This window comes from Mirounga leonina, unplaced genomic scaffold (assembly GCF_011800145.1).
Source record: "Mirounga leonina isolate KUSES-001 unplaced genomic scaffold, KU_Mleo_1.0 Mir_180, whole genome shotgun sequence".
In the NCBI taxonomy this organism is placed as follows: domain Eukaryota; kingdom Metazoa; phylum Chordata; class Mammalia; order Carnivora; family Phocidae; genus Mirounga; species Mirounga leonina.
In genome coordinates this window covers 35,736,368-35,760,214 of record NW_023270469.1, presented here as the reverse complement: position 1 = coordinate 35,760,214, position 23,847 = coordinate 35,736,368, and the positions used below count along the sequence as shown (strand labels likewise).

General features: G+C 37.6%; 1 protein-coding gene across 1 annotated transcript in view; it reads right to left on the bottom strand.

Moving 5' to 3' along the window:
• Positions 1 to 23,847, bottom strand: part of ITFG1 (integrin alpha FG-GAP repeat containing 1) — a 343,036-nt gene that overhangs the window by 100,534 nt on the left and 218,655 nt on the right. Inside the window, exons 11-12 of the mRNA XM_035025279.1 lie at positions 22,334 to 22,484; positions 19,853 to 19,961 (exon numbers count right to left, since the gene is read on the bottom strand). Of these exons, the coding sequence (XP_034881170.1) occupies positions 19,853 to 19,961; positions 22,334 to 22,484 (260 nt within the window). The remainder of the gene's footprint in view (positions 1 to 19,852; positions 19,962 to 22,333; positions 22,485 to 23,847) is intronic.

Below are 23,847 nucleotides of genomic sequence, written 5' to 3'. Positions count from 1 at the left end.
TTATTTATTTATTTATTTATTTATTTATTTATTTATTTATTTATTTAACAGAGACAGAGAGAGAGCACAAGTAGGCAGAGCAGCAGACAGAGGTAGAGGGAGAAGCAGGCTCTCCGCCGAGCAGGGAGCCCGATGCGGGGCTCGATCCCAGGACCCTGGGATCACGATCTGAGCCAAAGGCTTAACGGACTGAGCCACCCAGGCACCCCTCAAGCATCTTTTTAGTAAACATTCACTGATCTGGTAACTGCCAAACTCTGAACAGGAATTTGCTTTCATATATGCTCTTCCTTAATCCTCACAGAAAGATTGTGAGATACATTTAGCTGATTCCCACAATCTTTTTTTTCTCAGAAAAGGAAACTGAAGCTTGGGCCAGTATATCACTCAAGGTTACAAAACAAATGGAGCTCTTATGAAAAACACGTGGCCACTAGACACTAACTCATTTAAAAAACACATTATCCTACTTTTATGGGAGATGGAAAAATCGATGAAGCAGTGGATTATTTTATTTTCTGTACAAGATAAATTGTGTCTTGTTTAGCATAGCTGAGAGTATTTATTCAAAATTATATAATAGTCTGTTTCATTTTGTATATAGGAAGCTAAAAATTGGGTTCCTATATCTATTTCTGTTTTTTATAAGATTTCCTCTCTCAAATTTGAAGTTTCATATTATAGCAATAGGATCAAGAGATTATTTAAATATATCATACCTATATACATATATGTTATATATATTATACATACATATGTCTTATAAAAGGAGATGTCTACATAATACAAATAGAATATGCACTTCCTTGTTTTCTGCAAGCACAGTTGCAAGAAGGAATGGTAATAATCCTTGAGCCTAATTAATATTCTGGTTGATAATATTGTTTAATTAGGAATTCAGAACTCCTAAATACTATTATAAAGGTTAACCTGTTCTTATCCTGAAATTATTATTTCATCTACAGAACAACCTGACTTTTTTCCCAGTGACATGGATCTAGTAACTGCAGCAGGCAGGGAAGACTCAGACTGTATGATTTCTGGGCTCTACTAGCTCTGTATATTTGACATGAGGCAGAAAAACAATGTCTTTAGCTACTTTCAGTAATTAGATTGCTTTCTCAAAGAATATATAGAAGAGTGGAATTTTACTTTTAGCTTTGGCTTTATCACTAAATCCCTCTGTTTTCCCTTTATGTTTCCAATCAGTAAAAAGGGACACAACTACTCACATACACACTTCTATCTTCTTCCTCTCTTGGGTTAATAAAGTTAAAAAAAAAAGTCTGGAAAGCATTAGGTTTCTTCAAATGTACAGGCTATATTAGGAAAATTTTTATTTTTATTTCTCTACTATATTTTCTGTATTTTAATGTGACAGGCTCATCAGTACAGTTTAAATCATAGCTTATTAAAATTATATACAACTTCAAAAAGAAAGGAAGAACTGAATTAAATGCTGAGAAACACAATATAGCATGAAATTTTATATATATGTTAGTATTTTATCTTGTTATTAATAAGGTTTTTTTTTTGTTAGTTTCTGTTCATATCAGATTAATTATACCAAGTTTACAGGTCATGAATGTTCATCAAGAATAAATCCAAAGCAACTATTTGATACCAACACTGGCTAAAATCCGTAAGATCAGCTCCTTTCAAGCATCCTATTTATACAGTACAGGAAATTTCGTCAAGTGTGTGAGCCAGTGCAAAGTGTGGGCATGGGCAAATCACTTCACTTCTCTGTTTTACAGTTTTAGAAAAATCTTTAAAATAATACGATTGGATAAAATAATTTTTAAGGCTTATAAAAACTCCCATATCCTGTGATTCCAAACTGGTTTCTGTCTTGCTAGTAGATAGTTTCAGGTGCTTAACATTCTGCCCCAGCACAGAAGGAAGCAGTCTGGTTTTAAAGAGTGCTCTGTTTATGTTTGTTCACATATGTCAGAAATGCAGAGCAGAACCAGGAGTATAACTTATTTTGTAAGCTAGTTTTCTGCTTTCTCTTTCTGTAATATGCAAGATCGTACTATTTTAAAAAGTTATACATTCTAATGTGTTTCCACTGAAAGTCATCATATATAGGTATTATTATATGAGACAATTCATGTAAAACATTTGGCAGGGGGCCTGGTACATGATAAAAAATAAATATTGGCTACTGTTATTTGTTTGTTTTTAAATGAATTGTGGTTTCTGTAATTCTGAATTCCAGTATTTAGAAGTATCAGTTTTCACTGCCACAGCTTCTTTTGGTTTGCCTGAAACTTTGGGAACCACCAGAAGCTAGCAGAGAATGCTCAGTGCTTATAGTATTTATATCTAATAAGTGGCAAAGGGCATAGCTTTTTAAAAATACTCTTCCAGATTTTCCAGATGTTTTATAACTGCCTTATTTTGTAATCAGAAAGCAAAACAAGTGCTAAACCAAAACTTTACTACTAAAAAAAAAGGAATAATGCTTTAAAATTCTCTTGCATAATCAAAAAAGTAAAAGGGTAGATGCTGATGGTGTTTTTCCAAATGTCACCCTGAAATTACAATTTTAAGACTCCGTAACGTCAAGCTTAAGAACAAGTAAAAAGTACCAGTAGTCTATTAATTCAGTGCAAGAACGTAATATCCTCAGTGACATCAGAATAAAAATTCCATCCTTTGTGCTTTAGTCAGAAAAAAAAAACCACCAAACAAACCAAAAACCCACTCCTAAGTGCTCCAAGGCAGAATTTATTATTAATTACAGCAAAAGCTCACTTCCTAGAAGTGAGACAGTTATATTTTTTTATATAAAACTATATGGTTTTAAGTAAAACATTTTTCTTACGCAACTGCAACAACAACTGGGAAGGTGTGCTAAAATAAAGAGCCCAAATGGAAAATGAAATTTCACAGGGTAGATACTGGTATACAATTCCAGCCTTCCACTATTTGTGTTTTTCACCACTGGGAGCTTCTGGAAGTATCTCTGTTTCTCATTTCAAGTGTCAGTGAATGGTTTCCTACTAACTAGCTGATCTTGGCTGAACCAGTCTAATTTTTAGAAGTTTAAGAATTTTATCCATTTCATAAACTTTTATAAATTATTAGTATATATTTGTAACCATATTGCAAAATCCCATATAGATTTATTGTAACATTTTATAATAGCCTTTTAAATAAACTATTTTAAAAAGTAATTTTTAATACCCTTAGACTTTTAAAACTATAGTTGTTATAAAAAAGATTAATGGAATATAGAAAATAGTCCATTCACTGAATTAAATGAAAACCTGTAATTAAAATACTTAATGAGCTATTTGAAGTACTGGTTACTAGTAGATTAAATTAGTTTAAACATGACTAATGGAATGTACAATTCCTAAGTTTTCTTTAAAATGACAATGCATAGGATCCTTTTTTTTTTTTTAAGATTTTTTATTTTTAAGTAATCTCTACACCCAAGGTGGGGCTTGAACTCACAACCTTGAGACTGAGAGTCTGGGAAAGGGAGAAGTGGGCTCTTTGTGGAGCAAGGAGCCTGATGCGGGGCTTGATCCCAGGACCCTGGGATAGTGCCCTGAGCCAAAGGCAGATGCTTAACCAACTGAGCCACCCAGGTGCCCCTTAAGATTTCATGTTAAAACACATTATACATTATAGCTCATGTATCCTTAAAGATATTTTAAAGTATAGCTTTGTGATTCAGTTTACATTAGCTACTTCACACAAATGTCAAAACCAAAAAATAGCAATAATCATGCATAAATACTGGAACACTAAACCACTGTGCAGGCTGGGAGAAGGATGAGTAGAATAAAATCAAAGCTATAAAGGTCAATACTGTATAATGGTTTTAGTAGCATTTAAAATGAAAAGTCCAGTGTTGTGAGGCTTTCCTCCTGGGGAAGGAAGCAGGACCATGCCTTACCAGATCCGTTAAGACTTGGCATTTTGAATCCCAGCCATGTGCCAGAGATAAAACAGAGGAGAACTATGTTGCTGGGTGTGCTTATACCCTGGCACAGACAGATCAAGGGCGGAGATCTGACAGAGGCTTGGGCCACAGGAGGGGAGACTGTTCGATTCTGTGAGGGCTTCCTGAGCAGTGGCAGCTGAGAGTTCCCCTCCCTGGGGAGAAGAGGGCTGGATGATGCCATCTTCCATCCCCCCCCGCCCCACCCTGCCCATTACAAGGTGGGACTTCAGTGAACAATAAAGAGCCCCCAGTGGGAGCTGGAGCCACTCAAGCCAAACCAGGTGCCCTGTGCCTTGCAGGAGCATCATTATTAGGGCAGGTCTGACTGTCAGCCAGTGCAGTGGGCCTCTCCTCCACAGGACCAACACAGGCCCCCTACATATACCAAGTCTACTGACCAAAGAGTGCTCCTAAAGGTCAGCTTCAGTTCTGGTGGAAATAGGACCAGGCTTCCCTCCCTTCCCCCTTTTTTTCTTTCTTTTTTCTTGGAATCAGGCTTATAATTTCTCATTTTTTAGATCAGGCTTCTTTTTGTTTTCTTTCTTTCTTTCTTTCTTTCTTTTTGCAATCAGGCTTATAATTTTCTGTCTGTTTGCTTTTTTGGTTCCTTTTCCTTTTCTCTTTTTCTTGGATCAGGTTTGTTTGTTTTTTAATCAGACTTATCTTAACAAATAAATCAAAGCACACCTAGTTAAAGGCCCAAACACTCCCCAGTGCAAGCAAGGAGGAACCCTGCAGAGGACTGACCTGTGGGAAAGAGCAGCGAAAACACAACAGCAGAGTGCACACAGCATACCAGAAACACTTCCTGAAGAGCCAGGCCCTGGACAGTGTATGACCTCTTTTTAATATAGCATTACACTCAGGAGCAGGAAACATAACAAGTTTTCATAATATTCAAAAGACAGAAACTTAGCCAAAATGACAAGACAAAGGAATTCTCCCCAAAAGAAAGATCAAGAAGAAATCAGACACAGACTTGCTCAAAACAGATATAAGCAATATATCTGAGTAAGAATTTAGAACAATAGTCATAAGATTACTGGCTGGGCTTTGAAAAAAGCATAGGGCATCAGAGAAACCCTTGCTTCAGAGATAAAAGACCTAAAAACTAGTCAGGCTGAAATAAAAAATGTTATAGGTGAGAGGCAAAACCAACGGGATGTAATCACAACAGGATGGAAGAAGCAGAGGAATGAATGGGTGACATGAGGATAAAATTATGGAAAATAATGAACCAGAAAAGAAGAGGGAAGGAAAACTATTAGATCATGAATATAGACTTACGGAACTCAGCGATTCCATAAAGTGCAATGATATCTGTATCATAGGAGTCCCACAAGAAGAAGAGCAAGAAAAAGGGGCAGAAGGTTTATTTGAACAAATTACAGCTGAGAACTTCCCTAATTTGGGGAAGGAAATAGGCATTCAAATCCAAGAAGCACAGAGAACTCCCCTCAAAATGAACAAAAACAGGCCAACAAAAAGACACATCACAGGGAAACTTGCAAAATACTAACAAAAGAGAATTCTGAAAGTAGCTAGGCACAAAAGGTCCTTAACCAATAAGGGTAGACACAAGTTTAGCAGCAGACCTACCCAAAGAAACTTGGCAGGCCAAAAGAAAGTGGCATGATATATTCAACATGCTGAATGGAAAAATATGTAGCCAAGGCTATCATTCAGAATAGAAGGAGAAATAAAGTGTTTCCAAGACAAGCAAAAACTAAAGGAGTTCACGAACACTAAAGCAGTTCTGCAAGAAATATTAAAGTGGACACTTTGAGTGGTAAAGGGAGACCAAAAGCAACAAAGATTAGAAAGGAACAGAGACAATTTACAGGAACAGTGACTCTACAGGTAATACAATGGCACTAAATTCATATCTATAAATAATCACTCTGAATGTAAATGGACTCAATGCTCCAATCAAAGAACATAGGGTATCAGAATGGATTAAAAAACAACAACAACAACAACAAAAACAAGACCCATTGATATGCTGCTTATAAGAGACTCATTTTAGACCAAAAGACATCCCCAGATTGAAAGTGAGGACTGGAGGACCATGCTAACAGACTTCAAAAGAAACCTAGAAGAGCCATCCTTCTATCAGACAAAGTAGATTTTATTTTATTTTATTTATTTATTTATTTTTTTAAAAAAGATTTTATTTATTTATTTGACAGAGACACAGCAAGAGAGGGAACACAATCAGGGGGAGTGGGAGAGAGAGAAGCAGGCTTCCTGCTGAGCAGGGAGCCCGATGTGGGGCTCGATCCCAGGACCCTGGGACCATGACCTGAGCCGAAAGCAGACGCTTAACGACTGAGCCACCCAGGCGCCCCAGACAAAGTAGATTTTAAACCAAAGACTGTAATAAGAGATGAAGAAAGGCACTATATCATAATAAAGAGGTGTATCCAAAAAGAAGATCTAAGAATTTTTTTTTTTTTTTAAGATTTTATTTATTTATTTGACAGAGAGAGCAGGAACACAAGCAGGGGAGTGGGAGAGGGAGAAGCAGGCTTCCTGCCGAGCACAGAGCCCAATGTGGGACTCGATCCCAGGACCCTGGGATCCCAGGACCCAGGACCTGAGCCGAAGGCAGATGCTTAACGACTGAGCCACCCAGGAGCACAGAAGATCTAAGAATTGTAAGTATTTATATTCCCAAACTTGGGAGCAGCCAAATATACAAATCAATTAATAACAAAATGAAAGAAACTCATTGGGAACAATACAATAATAGTAGGGGATGTTAACAGCCCATTCAAAGCAATGGATATATCATCTAAGCAGAAAATCAACAAGGAAACAATGGCTTTTAATGATACACTGGACCAGATGGACTTAACCGATCTATTCAGAGCATTTCATCCTAAAGCAGAATACACATTCTTTTTGAGTGCACATGGAACACTCTCTAGAACAGATCACATAATAGGTCACAAATCAGGCCTTAACCAGTACAAAAAGATCAAGATCATACCATGCATATTTTCAAACCACAATGCTATGAAACTTGAAAGTCAGCCACAAGAAAAAAATTTAGAAAGACCACAAATACATGGAGGTTAAACAACATCCTACTAAAGACTGAATGGGTCAACCAGAAAATTAAGGAAGAAATAAAAAAATACATGGAAGCAAATGAAAGTGAAAACACAGTAGTCCAAAACGTTTGGGATGCAGCAAAGGTGGTCCCAAGAGGCAAGTATATTGCAATACAGGCCTTCCTCAAGAAGCAAGAAAAATCTCAAATATTCAACCTAACCTTATACCTAAAGAAGGTGGAAAAAGAACAGCCAAGAAAGCCTAAAACAAGTAGAAGAAGGGAAATAATAAAGATTAGGGCAGAAATCAATGGTATAGAAATAAAAAAAAAAACCCAGAACAGATCAATGAAACTAGGAGCTGGTATACTGAAAGAATTAAAAAGATTGATAAACTTCTAGCCAGACTTACCAATCACTAATAAAACAGGTGAGATCACAACCAATACTACAGAAATACAATAATAAGAGAACACTATAAGCCATTATATGGCAAAAAATTGGGCAATCTGGAAGAAATGGATAAATTCCTAGAAACCTATAAACTACCAAAACTGAAACAGGAAGAAACAGAAAGCCTGAACAGATCCATAACCAGCAAAGAAATTGAATCAATAATCAAAAATCTCCGAACAAACAAGAGTCCAGGGCAAGATGGCTTCTCAGGGGAATTCTACCAAACATTTAAAGAAAAATTAATACCTATTCTTCTGAAACTGTTCTAAAAAAGAAATGGAAGGAAAACTTCCAAACTCATTCTATGAGGCCAACATTACCTTGATCCCCAAACCAGATAAAGACCACACCGAAAAGGAGAATTACAGACCAATATACCTGATGAACATAGATGCAAAAATTCTCAACAAGACACAAGCCAATCAAATCCAATAAAATATTAAAAGGATTATTCATTACTACCAAGTGGGATTTATTCCTGGGCTGCAGGGGTGGTTCAATATCAGCAAATCAAAAAACGCGATACACCACATTAATAAAAGAAAGGATAAGAACCACATGATCCTCTCAATAGATGCAGAAAAAGCATTTGACAAAATACAGCATCCTTTCTTGATAAAAACCCTCCACAATGTGGGGATAGAGGGAACATACGAAAACATCATAAAGGCCATGTATGAAAGACCCAAAGCTAATACCATCCTCAATGGGGAAAAACTGAGAGCTTTTTCCCTAAGGTCAGGAACACAATAGGTATGTCCACTCTCAGCACTTTTGTTCAATATAGTACTGGAAGGCCAAGCCTCAGCAATCAGACAACAAAAAGAAGTAAAAGGCATCAAAATTGGCAAGGAAGAAGTCAAACTTTCATTCTTTGCAGATGACACGATACTCTATGTAGAAAACCTGAAAGATGCCACCAAAAAGTTGCTAGAACTGATACATGAATTCAGCAAAGTCTCAGGATATAAAATCAACATACATAAGTCTGTTGCATTTCTATACACCAATAATGAAGTAGCAGAAAGAGAAATCAAGGAATCAATCCCATTCCACTAAATGATACAATTGCACTAAAAACCATAAGCTACCTAGGAATAAACCTAGCCAAAGAGGTAGAAGATCTGAAAAGTATAGAACACTTATGAAAGAAATGAAGAAGAACCAAAGAAATGGAAAAACATTCCATGCTCATAGATTGGAAGAGCAAATATTGTTAAAATGTCTATGCTACCCGAAACAATCTACACATTCAATGGAAACCCTATCAAAATAACAGCAGCATTTTTCACAGAGATAGAAAAAACAAATCTAAAATGTGTATGGAATAGAAAAGACCCCGGATATCCAAAGCAATATTGGAAAAGAAAACCAAACCTGGAGGTATCACAATTCCGGGTTTCAAGCTGAATTATAAAGCTGTAATCACCAAGACAGTATGGTACTGGCATAAAAACAGACTCAGAGCTCAATGGAACTGAATAGAGAACCGAGAAATGGACCCACAACTATATGGTCAACTACTTTTTGACAAAGCAGGAAAGAATATCCAATGGAAAAAAGACAGTTTTTTCAATAACGGATGTTGGGAAAATTGGACAGTGACATGCAAAAGAATGAAACTGAACCAGTTTCTTACACCATACACAAAAATAAATTCAAAATGGATGAACAACCTAAATGTGAGACAGGAATCCATCAAAATCTGAGGAGAACAGAGGCAGTAACCTCTTTGACCTTGGCTACGGCAACTTCTTACTAGACATGTCTCAGGGGGGCAAGAGAAACAAAAACAATAGTGAAGTATTGGGACTTCATCAAGATAAAAAGCTTCTGCACAGCAAAGGATAAAATCAACAAAACTGAAAGGCAATGTACTGAGTGGGAGAAGATATATGCAAATGACATATCAGATAAAGAATTTATCAAACTCAACATCCCAAAAATATTAATCTAGTTAAGAAATGGGCAGAAGACATGAACAGACATTTCTTCAAAGAAGACATACACATGGGTAACAGACACAGGATAAAATGCTCAACATCACTCATTATCAGGGAAATACAAATCAAAACCACAATGAGACACCATTCTCATATCTGTCAGAAAGGCTAAAATTAAAAATTCAGGAAACAACAGAATTTGGCGAGGATGCGGAGAAAGGGGATCCCTCTTACACTGTTGGTGGGAATGCAAACTCTGGAGAAGAGTATGGAGGTTCCTCAGAAAGTTAAAAATAGAGCTACCCTACCCTATGACCCAGCAACTGCACTACTAAGTATTTATCCAAATGATACAAACATAGTGATTTGAAGGGGTGCATGCACCCCAGTGTTGGTAGCAGTGCTACCAACAATAGCCAAATTATGGAAAAGAGCCCAAATGTCCACTGACTGATGAACGGATAAAGAAGGTGTGGTATATGTATACAATAGGATATTACTCAGCCATCAAAAAGAATGAAATCTTGCCATTTGCAAGGGTGTGGATAGAGCTAGATTGTATTACGCTAAGCGAAATGAGTCAGTCAGAGAAAGAAATATACCGTATGATTTTACTTATATGTGGAATTTAAGAAATAAACAGATGAACATAGTGGAAGGGAAGGAAGAATAAAATAAGTTAAAGACAGAGAGGGAGGCAAACCATAAGAGACTCTTAACTCTAGAGAAGAAACTGAGGGTCAATGGAGGGAGGTGGATGGGGAATGGGCTAAAATGGGTGATGGGCATTAAGGAATGCAGTTGTTGCGATGAGCAATGGGTGTTGTACGTAAATGATGAATCACTAAATTCTACTCCTGAAATTAACAGTACATTAACTAACTTGAATTTAAATAAAATCTTGGCAGAAGAAAAAATAAAATGAAAAGTCCTTGCCTGGATTATAGGTGACTCCTCATATTCATTCTCTGAAAAAAAATATATATATTTTAAAGATTTTATTTATTTATTTGAGAGAGAGAATGAGAGAGAGAGAGCATGAGAGGGGGGAGGGTCAGAGGGAGAAGCAGACTCCCCGCTGAGCAGGGAGCCCGGTGCGGGACTCGATCCCGGGACTCCAGGATCATGACCTGAGCCAAAGGCAGTCGCTTAACCAACTGAGCCACCCAGGCGCCCTCATTCTCTGAAAATATTTTTGTTTTTGTTTAAAACATGTGACTATGAGGCAAATATCATAATCAAATATCATATGGGAAATAAAAGCCACTGTCCCAGCTATTCCTGTCATTCAGACATTAATTTAGACACGTGGAAACCTTTTTGACAGTTGATTACCTATGTTTCATTATTTTAATTAAAAAATCATATACTCATTGAAAAGAACTTAGATACAGAATTATAAAGTAAAAAATAAATCAACTTTCAAGTAATTTTGATCCTGTTCTCTACTTGTGCAAACCGATATTAAATGTGGTAGGCATATGTTTTATACACATATAACTTTTTATATACATACGTATATTCTTGTACACATATAAAGTTGTTAAAATTTATTCTAAATTTGGGAGAGGTCTTACCCTAAAAACATATTTGATTCTACTAGGTAAATATGTTTTAAAAACTTTTAGCAAATAATTTAAAATGGAAAACATATATTTACCTTCCTTAATCCCTAAATATCACCATAATGATTAAAAAAGTCTGAAAATAAAAGTGTGTGATCAATGGTAGCTATTCTGAGGAATTTCTAAAGGGTATTAAATAGGTAAATAGTATTGAGAAAATAGCCAATTAATGCTGACCAGGTCAGAGAATCAACGGGTCAATAGTGGATGGACTCCCTAGCAGACCAGTGAGAAACCTTGAATCTCAGGGCAACAGCTGAGAAGGAGGTCAAACCATGATGGGGCCAGGGAAGCAGGGAGGAGATGAAGGACTCCTGGAACTGAGCCAAGGATCACATAGGGAACAGATGTATTTGTCACTCTGAGGGTCCTGCTAGCTAAGTAAAGTGGGGGATTTGCTGGTACTTCTAGACAGTGTTCTAAACAATTTTAGAGTGTTGCCAAAAAACCAACCCTCTGAATCCACATGGTGAAATAACAAAAAGGCCAGCAAAGCAGTGAGACTGTTTAATAAACCGTGCCTCCCTGTAACTCCCCAATCTTCTTCCCATTGGAAAGCACAACTCTGTTCAGACTTAGAGTCTGATGATCCCCCCAGGTTGAGGCCAGAGGAGTAAGTCAGAGACTCCTGCAGTGTCCCTTGCTAGTGATTCTCATAGAAGTGGATGCAGTTCATCACTGAGGCATCACTGGTGCAGTGTTATCTGAGTCAGCTCCCAGCTTTTGAGCCCCAAGGAGCTCCTGCATGGGGAGGGGAGAAAGGGAGTTGCAGCAATTGTCTGCTAGGCAGAATTGTATGTGACACACGTGCTTTTCCCACCATATTACCTACCAACACTAATTCTTTTTAGAAATATAAGCATAGACAACAGCTTAAAAGAAGGAAAACCGGGCGTCTGGGTGGCTCAGTTGGTTGAGCGACTGCCTTCGGCTCAGGTCATGGTCCCAGAGTCCTGGGATCGAGTCCCACATCGGGCTCCCGGCTCAGCGGGGAGTCTGCTTCTCCCTCTGACCTTCTCCCCTCTCATGCTGTTTCTCTCTCTCTCTCTCTCTAATAAATTAAAAAAAAAAAAATCTAAAAAAAAAAAAAAAAAGAAGGAAAACCAAAGTGAGCTATCATATAAATGGTCCCTACCTAAACAAGAGAACATGAAGGAAAAGGAGAGAATTTCAAAGATTACCATACTGTTTGCAAGAAGTTAACAGAGCAGTATTTATAAAATTCTGTACTAACAGTAGTATAGAACTGTAAGAAGCAAACAGAGCAATATTTATAAAATTCTATACAAACAAAATTAATGTTGATATGGAAGAGCAAGAGAAAAATATTTTAAGACATGCTAGTACTCAGAAAATATATTAACCTATGTAAACCTTTCTGAAAATCATGTGAGGAAGTATTCTACCAAAAGAGATAGAAATCAGAAAAAAAAAAGGGAAAGAGGTGGCATATAGGCAAACTAATGGCAATAAAGCTGGTAAAACTTATTATGCTTATTCTTTTTAAGATTTCATTTATTTGAGAGAGAGAGAGAGAGCATGCGAGAGCAGGAGTGGGGGAAGGGGCAGAGGGAGAGGGAGAAGCAGACTCCCTACTGAGCAGGGAGCCCAATGGGATGCAGGGCTTGATCCCAGGACCCTGAGATCATGACCTGAGCCAAAGGCAGATGCTTAACTGACTGAGCCACCCAGGCACCCAAAACTTGTTAAATTTAAATAATCATTGATAACATGGTTTGAACTGTTAAGAAAGAATTTGTTAAAGATTTTTATTTATTTGTTATTGAGAGAGAGAGAGAATGAGAGAGAGAGCATGAGGGGGGGAGGGTCAGAGGGAGAAGCAGGCTCCCCGCCGAGCAGGGAGCCCGATGTGGGACTCGATCCCGGGACTCCAGGATCATGACCTGAGCCGAAGGCAGTTGCTTAACCAACTGAGCCACCCAGGCGCCCCATTTTTTTTTTTTTAAAGATTTTATTTATTTATTTGAGCCAGAGAGAATGAGAGAGAGAGAGAGAGAGAGAGCACAGAGAGGGGGTAGGGTCAGAGGGAAAAGCAGGCTCCCTGACTAGCAGGGAGCCCGATGCGGGACTCGATCCAGGGACTCCAGGATCATGACCTGAGCCCAAGGCAGTCGCTTAACCAACTGAGCCACCCAGGCGCCCTGTTAAGAAAGAATTTGTAAAATAGAAGGCAGAAAAGGTAAAACAAAATTAATCATCCATAAACAAACTTCCACATTATGTCAACAGAATCTTCAAACAGGCAGGGAAATAAAACCTTTCTAAATATCTCGTCTTACTTGGGAAGTAAAAGGTGAACATACTATTACAATTTAAAAAGTGCTAGAAAAACACAGGTTCATTTATTTGTTAGAAAATGGCATTAAGTCCTGGTAGAATTGAATTAGAATGCGGAACCTTCCAGTGCAGCTGACAGGAATAAGAGGTAAAAACAGAGCTAGGAATCAGTTCTGATTCAAGGGAGCTAGGGAACCCCACAATTTTGTAATACACAGGGTCCCCCATCTTCACAGAAGTGCTGGGAATGTGTTCTGTGGATCTGTAGTGTCACAAGGTACCAGTGGGAATAGGCAGAGGGATATTTTTTTTTTTTTTAAAGATTTTATTTATTTATTTGAGAGACAGAGAGTGCGCACGAAAGCAAGCAGGAGCAGTGGGGAGGGGCAGAGGGAGAGGGAGAAGCAGGCTTCCCGCTGAGCAGGGAGCCCTATGCAGGGCTTGATCCCAGGACCCTGAGATTGTGATCTGAGCTGAAAGCAGACGTTCAACTGACTGAGCCACCCAGGCGCCCCAGAAGGATAGTTTTCTGTCACAAATTTTCTCAGTTTCTTAACTGAAAAACAGTGACATTTAGCACAGGCTGGTTTGAGCATTAGAGTAACAGAATAATTTTAAAGCAAAATCCACTCTGGACATTGTAGATGGCTTTGAAAGAACAATTACATACTGGTGACTGTCTGACTTAAGGCAAACAACTAATAATCAAAGGAGAGAGAGGAAGGCCATTTCAAAACAACTAGGTTGGGCGCCTGGGCGGCTCAGTTGATTAAGCGACTGCCTTCGGCTCAGGTCATGATCCTGGAGTCCCGGGATCGAGTTCCGGGCTCCCTGCTCGGCAGGGAGTCTGCTTCTCCCTCTGACCCTCCTCCCTCTCATGCTCTCTGTCTCTCATTCTATCTGTCTCAAATAAATAAATAAAATCTTTAAAAAAAAAAACAAAAAAAACCCAACTAGGTTATTTTTCCCATGTGATTGCTTCAAATTGGCATCTCATTTCCCATGACCTTTCTATAAAGTATGTTATTAATATTTATGTTAATATCTTCAATGTAAAGTTATCTTGTTTCCTAAAACTAAAACCTCCTGCACCCAATTGGCTATCTCTGGGTCTGAATGTGGAGATGTGTGGAGAAAACCTTCTCCCAGATACTGTTAATTAGATGCTAGTGCTACCCAGTGGTCCCCATCCTGACTTAGGCTAAGAAGTCACAGGCTACATATTCTCAAGAGACTCACAGGTTTTTAAACTTTTTACATGGAAATTTTCAAATTATACAAAATTAGAAATATAGAAAGGACCCCACTCACACTTCACACAGTTTCAGCTGTCAACAAAACATGGCCAATCTTGTTACATCTACATTCCACTTCCTACTTCCCTGGGTTACTTTAAAGAAACACCTCAAGTTGCTGGAGTAGTGGGGGGTGGGGTGGGAGGGATGGGGTGGCTGGGTGATAGACAATGTGGAGGGTATGTGCTATGGTGAGTGCTGTGAATTGTGCAAGACTGTTGAATCACAGATCTGTACCTCTGAAACAAATAATACATTATATGTAAAACAAAGAAGAAGATAGCAGGAGGGGAAGAATGAAGGGGGGGAAATCAGAGGGGGAGATGAACCATGAGAGACTATGGACTCTGAGAAACAAACAGGATTCTAGAGGGGAGAGGGGTCGGGGGATGGGTTAGCCTGGTGATGGGTATTAAAGAGGGCATGTTCTGCATGGAGCACTGGGTGTTATGCACAAACAATGAATCATGGAACACTACATCTAAAACTAATGATGTAATGTATGGTGATAACACCTCAAACATGTCATTTCATTTTCATGTAGTCTGTTGTCTGATTATTTAATTCTTTAAATAAATTTACTTTTTCCTGAGCAGGATCATTATGTATTCATGTATTCTGTTACTATAGTTATAATTTGTGGTCTACTCTAAGGACAAAAACTGCAATAATTTTAGTAGGACTAATTGTTTTATTATTCAACAGATATTTATCAAGGGCCTGCTATATACCAGATATTAGTATCAATGGATAGAACTGAATATGCATGTTTTGACTTCATACAAGATAAATATTCTAACAACTAAACTGACTCATAAAAGAAGTGTGTGCTGTTTTATGAGGAGGTGAGTTTTACTGCAAGGCATTCAAGCAGAAGCTGACTGAGATGTTGCATTAGGGTGCACTTGGGCAAGATGCCTTTTGAGGCCTTTCCCATCTCTAAGATTGTCTGATCTTTCTGTAATTTTTAAAAATGTAAATAAACAAATACCAAGGAAGGAATGAATATCCTAAATTATATGTATGCATTTTTCACATGGACAATTTCCCAGTGATCAATATAAAAAAAGTGTGAGACCGGCTTCTGCTTCATACCAAGAAATTGCCTTCTCTCTTTAGCATTATTATTGTTGTCGTTGTTGTGGTTATTACAACTGGGGATCTGAATCCCATATCACTGTAGGAAAATCTTTTATGCTCTGACTTACTTCTATTTCACAGGACGGATGAACTCTGCTCTAGGACAGTCTACAAGTGCACACATGGGAGGTAACAGCATCACATGCCCTCGTGCTAACAAACAAATTCGTGAGTATAGTACGAAACTTCAATCATACTTTTTCAAGAGCACAAAACAAATAATTTTAAATATGAAAGCAGTTTTAAGAATAAAAGAACCTGTTGAGTGCAGGGTGATCTTGATTTGTCCTAACCATATACAAATTAGTATCTATTTCACTGGAATTTTTCCTTACTACTCAATGAGTAACATCTACTCTAGGAAGCATTAATTTTCAATCCATACAGCCATACACATAAACACTTCAAATTCAGATGAACTAAGCAATAAATCTGTTTTTTTTTTTGAAAGCTTTAAACATGAGAAAATGGTTTCTTTGAAGTACACTGGCAAAACTCAAATCAAGGACACAAATCCTATAACTATCTCATTAAATAGAAAAAATACTTTGAAAGAGAATTACTGAGTTTCAGTATAAGTTTTTGAAACAAATAACATTTATTCTAGGTTGGAACAAAAGGTTATTTTCACAGCATCCCATTAAGGTCATGAGAGAGAGCCCCTCTCTTACTGCATGGTATTTTTTCTGTACATTTTTGGTTTATAAGCCTGGGAAATTAAGTAAGTTATTTTTTAAAAAAGATTTTATTTATTTATTTGAGTGAGAGAGAGAAATAAAGACAAAGAGAGAGAGAGAGAGGGAGCGCACGAGCAGGCAGGGAGGGGCAGAGGGAGAGGGAGAAGCAGGCTCCCTGAGCTGGACACGGAGCTCAATCCTAGGACCCCAGGATCATGACTTGAGCCAAAGGCAGATGCTTAACTAACTGAGCCTCCCAGGCATCCCAAGTAAGTTATTTTCTAGTCACAGAGAATTCTAAAGATAGGTAGACTTGAGAACTTAAGCTAGGGCAGGTAACTCACTCACTAAGGCTCAATCTTCTCTTTTCAAGAAATGAACTACCGACTAGCTATAGCTCTAACATCAGAAAACAGCTAAAGGTGGGAATATGTCCTTGAATTAAGAGTTTCAAATTTTGGTAGAATGTTTCCTAGAGACAGAACATGGGGTGCGAGGCATCAACTGTTGCCTGGGTACTAGACGGAATACTTTTAAATTAGGATAAGATAGCCAATTCATGCCTTGAAAAGTACCTGGCCATATGTTTAACATAAATTTCCTGAATGCCTCCTATATGCCAGGCCCTGTGTTCAGCACTGGGGAATCAAAGACAAATAAGACACGGACACTACTCTCAAATTGTTTAGAATATCACAGTATACTATGAGAGAAAGATGCTATGCAAGCGACCACAGTAAATAAGTCTAAGACTGTCCTGGAATGGATGGAGTTAGGAAGAGAGGATATCATGTGTTCTATTAAAATAAACGGGGACTAGGAGTGTGCTGTCATTTTCAAAGGCTGATTCTAATGATCCTAGGGCATAGAACAGATATTTTGAGATGTATGCTTTGGTTGACTCTCCCCTTGGCAACTAGGGTTTACGTTAGTCAATGGCTGTACTAGGCTTAGTTATTTATCTGTAGGGGATCAAATTCCAAACTCTTACTTCAACAGTGCTTGTTTCAATTCAATGAATTGAACCAGGTTATTCTAATTACACATACATTTAGGGTTAGCAAAAGTTTTAAGGATTCCTTGTCTTTCAGATAAAAAGAGGATTAAAGTTGAAGGAAAACTGCTGAGAAAAAAATACACTTTAAAGTAGATATGTCCTGGGATTGAACCCCACATCAGGCTCCCTGCTCAGCGGGAAGCCTGCTTCTCCCTCTCCCACTCCCCCTGCTTGTGTTCCCTCTCTCGCTATGTCTCTGTCAAATAAATAAATAAAATCTAAAAAAAAAAATAAAGTAGATACATTAATAGCAAGCCAAATATACAGCAAAGTTTAATTTTTTTTAGCTCTAAAATAGCCAAATAATACCTCCTTCAAAATGGCAAAGGAGTGCCTACAATCATATAGATAAAAAGTGTAGAAATGGATAGACTCATAATCTCAGTATTCTGAGATTGCAGTAGTAATGAAGATGGGAGTCACTCTTAGTTCACTCAAATTAGAATGAATATGCTGGTTAGAAAGGAAAATTACATTTTCTGTCATTTATAAATACATGTGTCACTTCATTAACAAATGAACTGTCTTGATGGCTGTCTTGGTGTCAACTATAATAATAGTAACAAAAACACAGTTAACTTCCAACAGCAATTCATGATAAAACTCTCGGCAAAGTAGAAATAGGGTAAACTTATTTAATACAATACAGAGCATCTACAAAAACCTACAGCTAATCATATCATACTTAATGGTCAAAGATGGAATGCTTTCCCCCAAGATCAGAAACAAGACAAGGATGTCCACTGGCACCAATCTTATTCAACATAGTAATAGAAATTTTAGCCAGAACAAGAAAAAAAAAAGGTATAGACTGGAAAGAAGAAATAAAACTATCTCTTTCCAGATAACATAATTGTCTATGTAGAAAATCCTATCAAATCTTAAAAAGACGTCCTAGAATCAATAAGTAAGTTGAGCAAGGTTGCAGTATACAAGATTAACACACAAAAATCAACTGTATTTCTATTTACTAAAAACAAACATGTGGAAACCAAACTTAAAAATACAGTGTATGTAATCACTTCAAAGAAAATAAAATATTTAGTCATACACTTAACAAAAATTTACATAGGATCTCTGTGGTGAACATGGGTGTCAGGTGGAGGAGATGGTTAGCTTGATTGGGAATAGGTAACAATGAGCAAATTGAAGTAAATATACTAAGGAAAGTGGAAGCTGAGTTTCTTATTGCTAGAGAAGATACCTATAGACAGAAATGATTAGAAAGAACCCTTGAAATGATGTGTTAGATTAGAAATGGAAGTAATGGCATAAATTCACGGTTTTATAGTAAGTAAATGTATGTATACGTATATACATACATACAGTTATAGATGGGTATATTTGTGTGTTGTGTATGTGAAGCTGTATCTGTATTTCCTAGCTTTGTCCATAGAGAGAAGCTAGAAGAAGTGAACTCAGTAACAATTAGCACACTGAGAACTTAGAAGTTGGTTTTTAAATTTCCTTCAAAAGCTCCTTGGAGAGAGGTCAGATTCTAGACTTAGGGCAAGGGAGGTATAAGATCAATCTGGAATATCTTTCTATCCCAGAGAACATGTCAAAAAGATATAGGAGCCAGCCTGAAGGAGCTTCTACTGCTTCTATTGGGAACACTTTGAACATTAAATGATTTTATGTACATGTAATATGAATACATATATATAATATATATGATAAATGAATACATAAATACATGGGAGAGAAGCAGAAGATTTTCCTTATAGTAGAATGCCAACTAATAAATGAAGAAGGAATGTTGGAAATAGAGAATCACTCTTTGACAACTATCTCAGAGAAGGCAATCACAAAGAGGGAGATAGTGAACTTAAGGTGGAGAGATCTGGTGGTCAATAAGATGACCAGAAGATCAAGATTAACATTATGGTGGTGAGACATAGTCGCAAGACAGTTGCTTCCTGATAAAACGCACTGAGAAGTACACAGCATTGGTTCTGCAATTCCATGCAGTGGAGTTTTTGCAAAGAATGTATGACCTGAGTGGAAAAAGAGGAGACAGGGTTACGCTACAGAATAAAGCCCATATTCTTTAAAATTGATAAGGACCTGAAAAGGAATTGTTCCAGATTGAAGAAGTCTGCAAAGATGTGACAATTAAATGCATTAGGAATTCCTGGATAGAACCCCGAAACAGAAAAAATCATTGTTGGGACAGTTGAAAAATTTGAACAGGGTCTGTGTATAGGATGATAGTGTTGTAACAAAATTGATTTCCTATGTAGGAGTGTGTCCTTAGTCTTAGGAAAATTTTCATTGACAGAGAGAATACAAAATTAACTGTTAATAATTAATAATAAAACATATAAAACAAATATTTACTCACCAATCACTTTAACAAAATAAGCATCTGCTTCAAAGTTATTTTTTAGTGTATGGATGGCAAAATCATTCTTTGTATATCCTTTACTTAGTACCACAATGTCCAAGATTCCCTGGAAAAAACATATACAAAAGTTGTAAGAACAAACCAGCAACTGAAAAACTAATGAAAATATATGCATGTTTATCATGTAAATATAAACCTTATTCACCTTGATTTTTAAAATAAAAATGCTACTAAAAAATATAAAACCTTAAGAGAGAGAGAGAGAGGCAAACCAAGAAACAGACTCTTCTCTCTAGAGAACAAACTGATGGTTACCACAGCAGAGGTAGCTGGGGGGTGGGGGAAATGGTGATGGGGATTAAGGAGTGCACTTGTCATGAGTACTGGGTGTTGTAAAGAATTACTGAATTACTATATTGTATACCTGAAACTAATATTACACTGTATGTTAACTAACTGGAATTTACATAAAAACTTAACCCCCCCCCAAATCTTAGAATAATAAACAATAAACAAAATGAAAAAAATCTGTAATTTTAATCCCTGGAGATAACTGTTAACATTTTTGTATATATCCTTCCAGTCATATTTGCCTGTATTTTTATTATAAAAGATTTATTATTTATTTTAGAAAGAGTGTGTGCAAGCAGGGGGAAGGGCAAAGGGAGAGGGAGAAACTCAAGCAGATTCCCTGCTGAGCGTGGATTCCCACGACCCTGAGATGCATGACCTGAGCAGAAATCAAGAGTCAGATGCCTAACCGACTGAGCCACCCAGGAGCTCCTGCATGCTCCTTTTTAAAGGCCTATGAAATGGACTGCTAAAGTGTTTTCAACCGTCAGAGGAAGAGAACACTTTTTTATCTGTCCTGGTGACCATGGCATATTAACATTATTTCTCCCTAAAAAGAGGGAAGTCTTGCTGATTTTATTGGGGGAAAAGGTATACTCATTTAAATTTCCACTTTACTGATTATTTTATTTATTTATTTATTAAAATCGTTTTGATTATACTTGACATACAATATTACATTAATTTGAGGGGTACAACGTAGTGACTCAACTGTATATCTTATGCTATGCTCACCACAAGTGCAGTCCATTCCACTGATTCTTAATGATACTGATCTTTTGCCATATTTTTTCATATATTAGCCACATGTGATTTTTCTGTAAATTGACTATGTTCTGTTTTTCCAGTGGTAGTTTTTGGTGACTTATATCAGTTTGTATAAACCCTTTTTATATTAAAGATACTATTTGACTCTTTCATAGTAAATTTATTTCCCAGATTTAAAAACAATTTGAAATTTCATTTGATGTTTTTTTTTATGTACAGAAATTAAAAACTTCTTTGTAGGGGTGCCTGGGTGACTCAGGCAATTAAGTGTCTGACTCTTGATTTAGGCTCAGATCATGATCTCAGGGTTGTGAGATCAAGCCCTGTGTCGGGCTCTGTGCTGGGCATGGAGCCTTGCTTAGGATTCTCTCTCCCTCTCCCATTGCCCCCTCCCCCTTCTTCTCGCTAAAAAAAATTATTTGTAGTCAATTCTGTTGCTTTTCCCCCTTATAATATTTTTGCCAATTACTTTTATGCGCCCCTCCCCCCTTCCTCTCTCTAAAAAAAATTATTTGCAATAAATTCTCTTGATTTTTCCCCTTACGATATTTCTGTTAATTACTTTTATGCTTGTCAACTGTTAATAAAAAGTGAAATAACATGACATTTGGTAGCAGAAAGAAGAAAACAAGAACCTGGACAATTCATATAATTGAGAATCAGCCTGTTATAACCAAACCAAACCAAACCAAAAATGTTACAACCAAACCAAACCAAAACCAAAAATTATGTTAGGAGGAGACATAAATGTCCCGATGGACATTGAATTTTTAAAAAAATAATCAAGTTATTTTACAAGGATGTACTGTGATATATTAACTCTAGGATTTAACACATTTTTATCAGAATTTATTATTTTTCTGAGTGGTAAACTGGCTTTTCACATTAGCATGGAGGCAACCAGGGCCCTGAGGGCCTTTCATTGTCACCTGGCAACTGAAGACAGAGTCACAACCATCTGTGGCAAGAGATGCTCCTTCCAGTTCACAAAGTTAAAAGGGGGTGCTGCCTTTACTCTTCTATGACCTTGTACAGGTTCAAGAGTCTGTCCTCTGTTGGTTGTGCTTTTGTCTATTGGTGCACATGCACATGTGCCAGCCTCAGAGCATGATTCTCTAGTGGTTTAATCTAAATAGCACAAAATGAGATAAAGGCGTTTTCATATTTCACTGTACTCATCAGCTAGTAGTGTCAATAAATTTGTTCCCTGTGCCATTTAACATTAAAAGGGGCTTTCTTTAATTAGCTCATTTGCTTTCTTTATCTCATCTACATTTTCTGGTCAAATAGGGTGACGTGAAAGTGAGATGAAGTGGATGGCAATTAGACTCCACACACAGAGGAGAGCTCTGAACTCACATCTTCATAAATGTCAAAGAAGGTGGCAACCATGGCATCTCTGATTTGATTTAGGTCCATCAGCTCCCAGTAGACTTTAAACATACGATGTGCCCCCTCACAGCTTGCATTATTACAAGGAACATTCTCCAGTAAAAAGGCCTGCTGATTGCTGTAAGATAAAGGAAAGGTATTTAGTTAACAGGACGCATCAGTACTGTGTAGCATCAGTTGTGCTGTATTTCCTGGAATCAAAGAGATAATAAATAGTATATAGTGAAATGACATGAAACCCCCCCCACATTTTACTGATAGTTGTACTGTGTCATAAAAAAATTAAATTGTTGGCTATCCTATGTGAGCCTTCGGCAAAAATTCTCTGAGGCTACCTGGTTGCTGTCTCTCTCCTCTTACTGGAGTTTACAGGTGCATCCCTTCTTCCACCATTGCTAATTCAGTCACTGACCCTGTGGTTCCATTACTGAGTTCCTGGACACTGTCATTATCCCTTCTGATGTGTATAGCCCCTCAGATGAGTATATGCATTTTATTTTATTATTTTTTTAATAAAGATTTTTTTTATTTATTTGACACACAGAGAGAGATAGTGAGAGAGAGCACAAGCAAGGGGAGCGGCAGGCAGGCAGAGGGAGAGGGAGAAGCAGGCTCTCCGCTGAGCAAGGAGCCCGACGCGGGGCTTGATCCCAGGACCCCGGGATTATGACCTGAGTCAAAGGTAGCCGCTTAACCGACTGAGCCACTCAGGCACCCCAAGTATATGCATTTTAAATGGAACCACCTGATATCCCCAAGTCTTGGAAACCCAAAGCAGTGAATCTATAACACAATTTCAACTTCCAGGCAGGGAGTAGGGAGGATATTGCTGAGCTTCTCTTAGACAAAGCACTGTACTTTCCATAGATATGAAGTCCTCCCTCTTATATGCTACTCTATAGGCAGAGTGGTTATGAGCTTAGATTCTGGAGCCAGATTACCTGGATTCAAATCCTGACTGTCATTTAGTAGCTATGTGATCTTGACTAAATTAATGAAGACTCATATCCTTATTTGTAAACCGAGTAATTAGAGTACTCATAGGATTGTTGTAAAAATGAAATACTGGGGGCGCGTGGGTGGCTCAGTCGTTAAGCGTCTGCCTTCGGCTCACATCATGATCCCAGGGTCCTGGGATCGAGCCCTGCATCGGGCTCCCTGCTCTGCAGGAAGCCTGCTTCTCCCTCTCCCACTCTCCCTGCTGTGTTTCCCTCTCTCGCTGTGTCTCTCTCTGTCAAATAAATAAATAAAATCTTTAAAAAAGTAAGAAATACTGAATGTGAAGTATTAGAACGATTCCTGTCATCCAGTTAGATCCAGTTGGATCTCAATAAAAGTGTTTATATTATCATCATTCTTATTTCTATAGTGCAACACTATGCCATGCAAAAATATTTCCTCTAGAAACAGGAGTAACTTTTGTAGTGTGATTTATGTAATGGTTCCTATTATGGGCATTTCCCAATGTATACAGTCCTTTA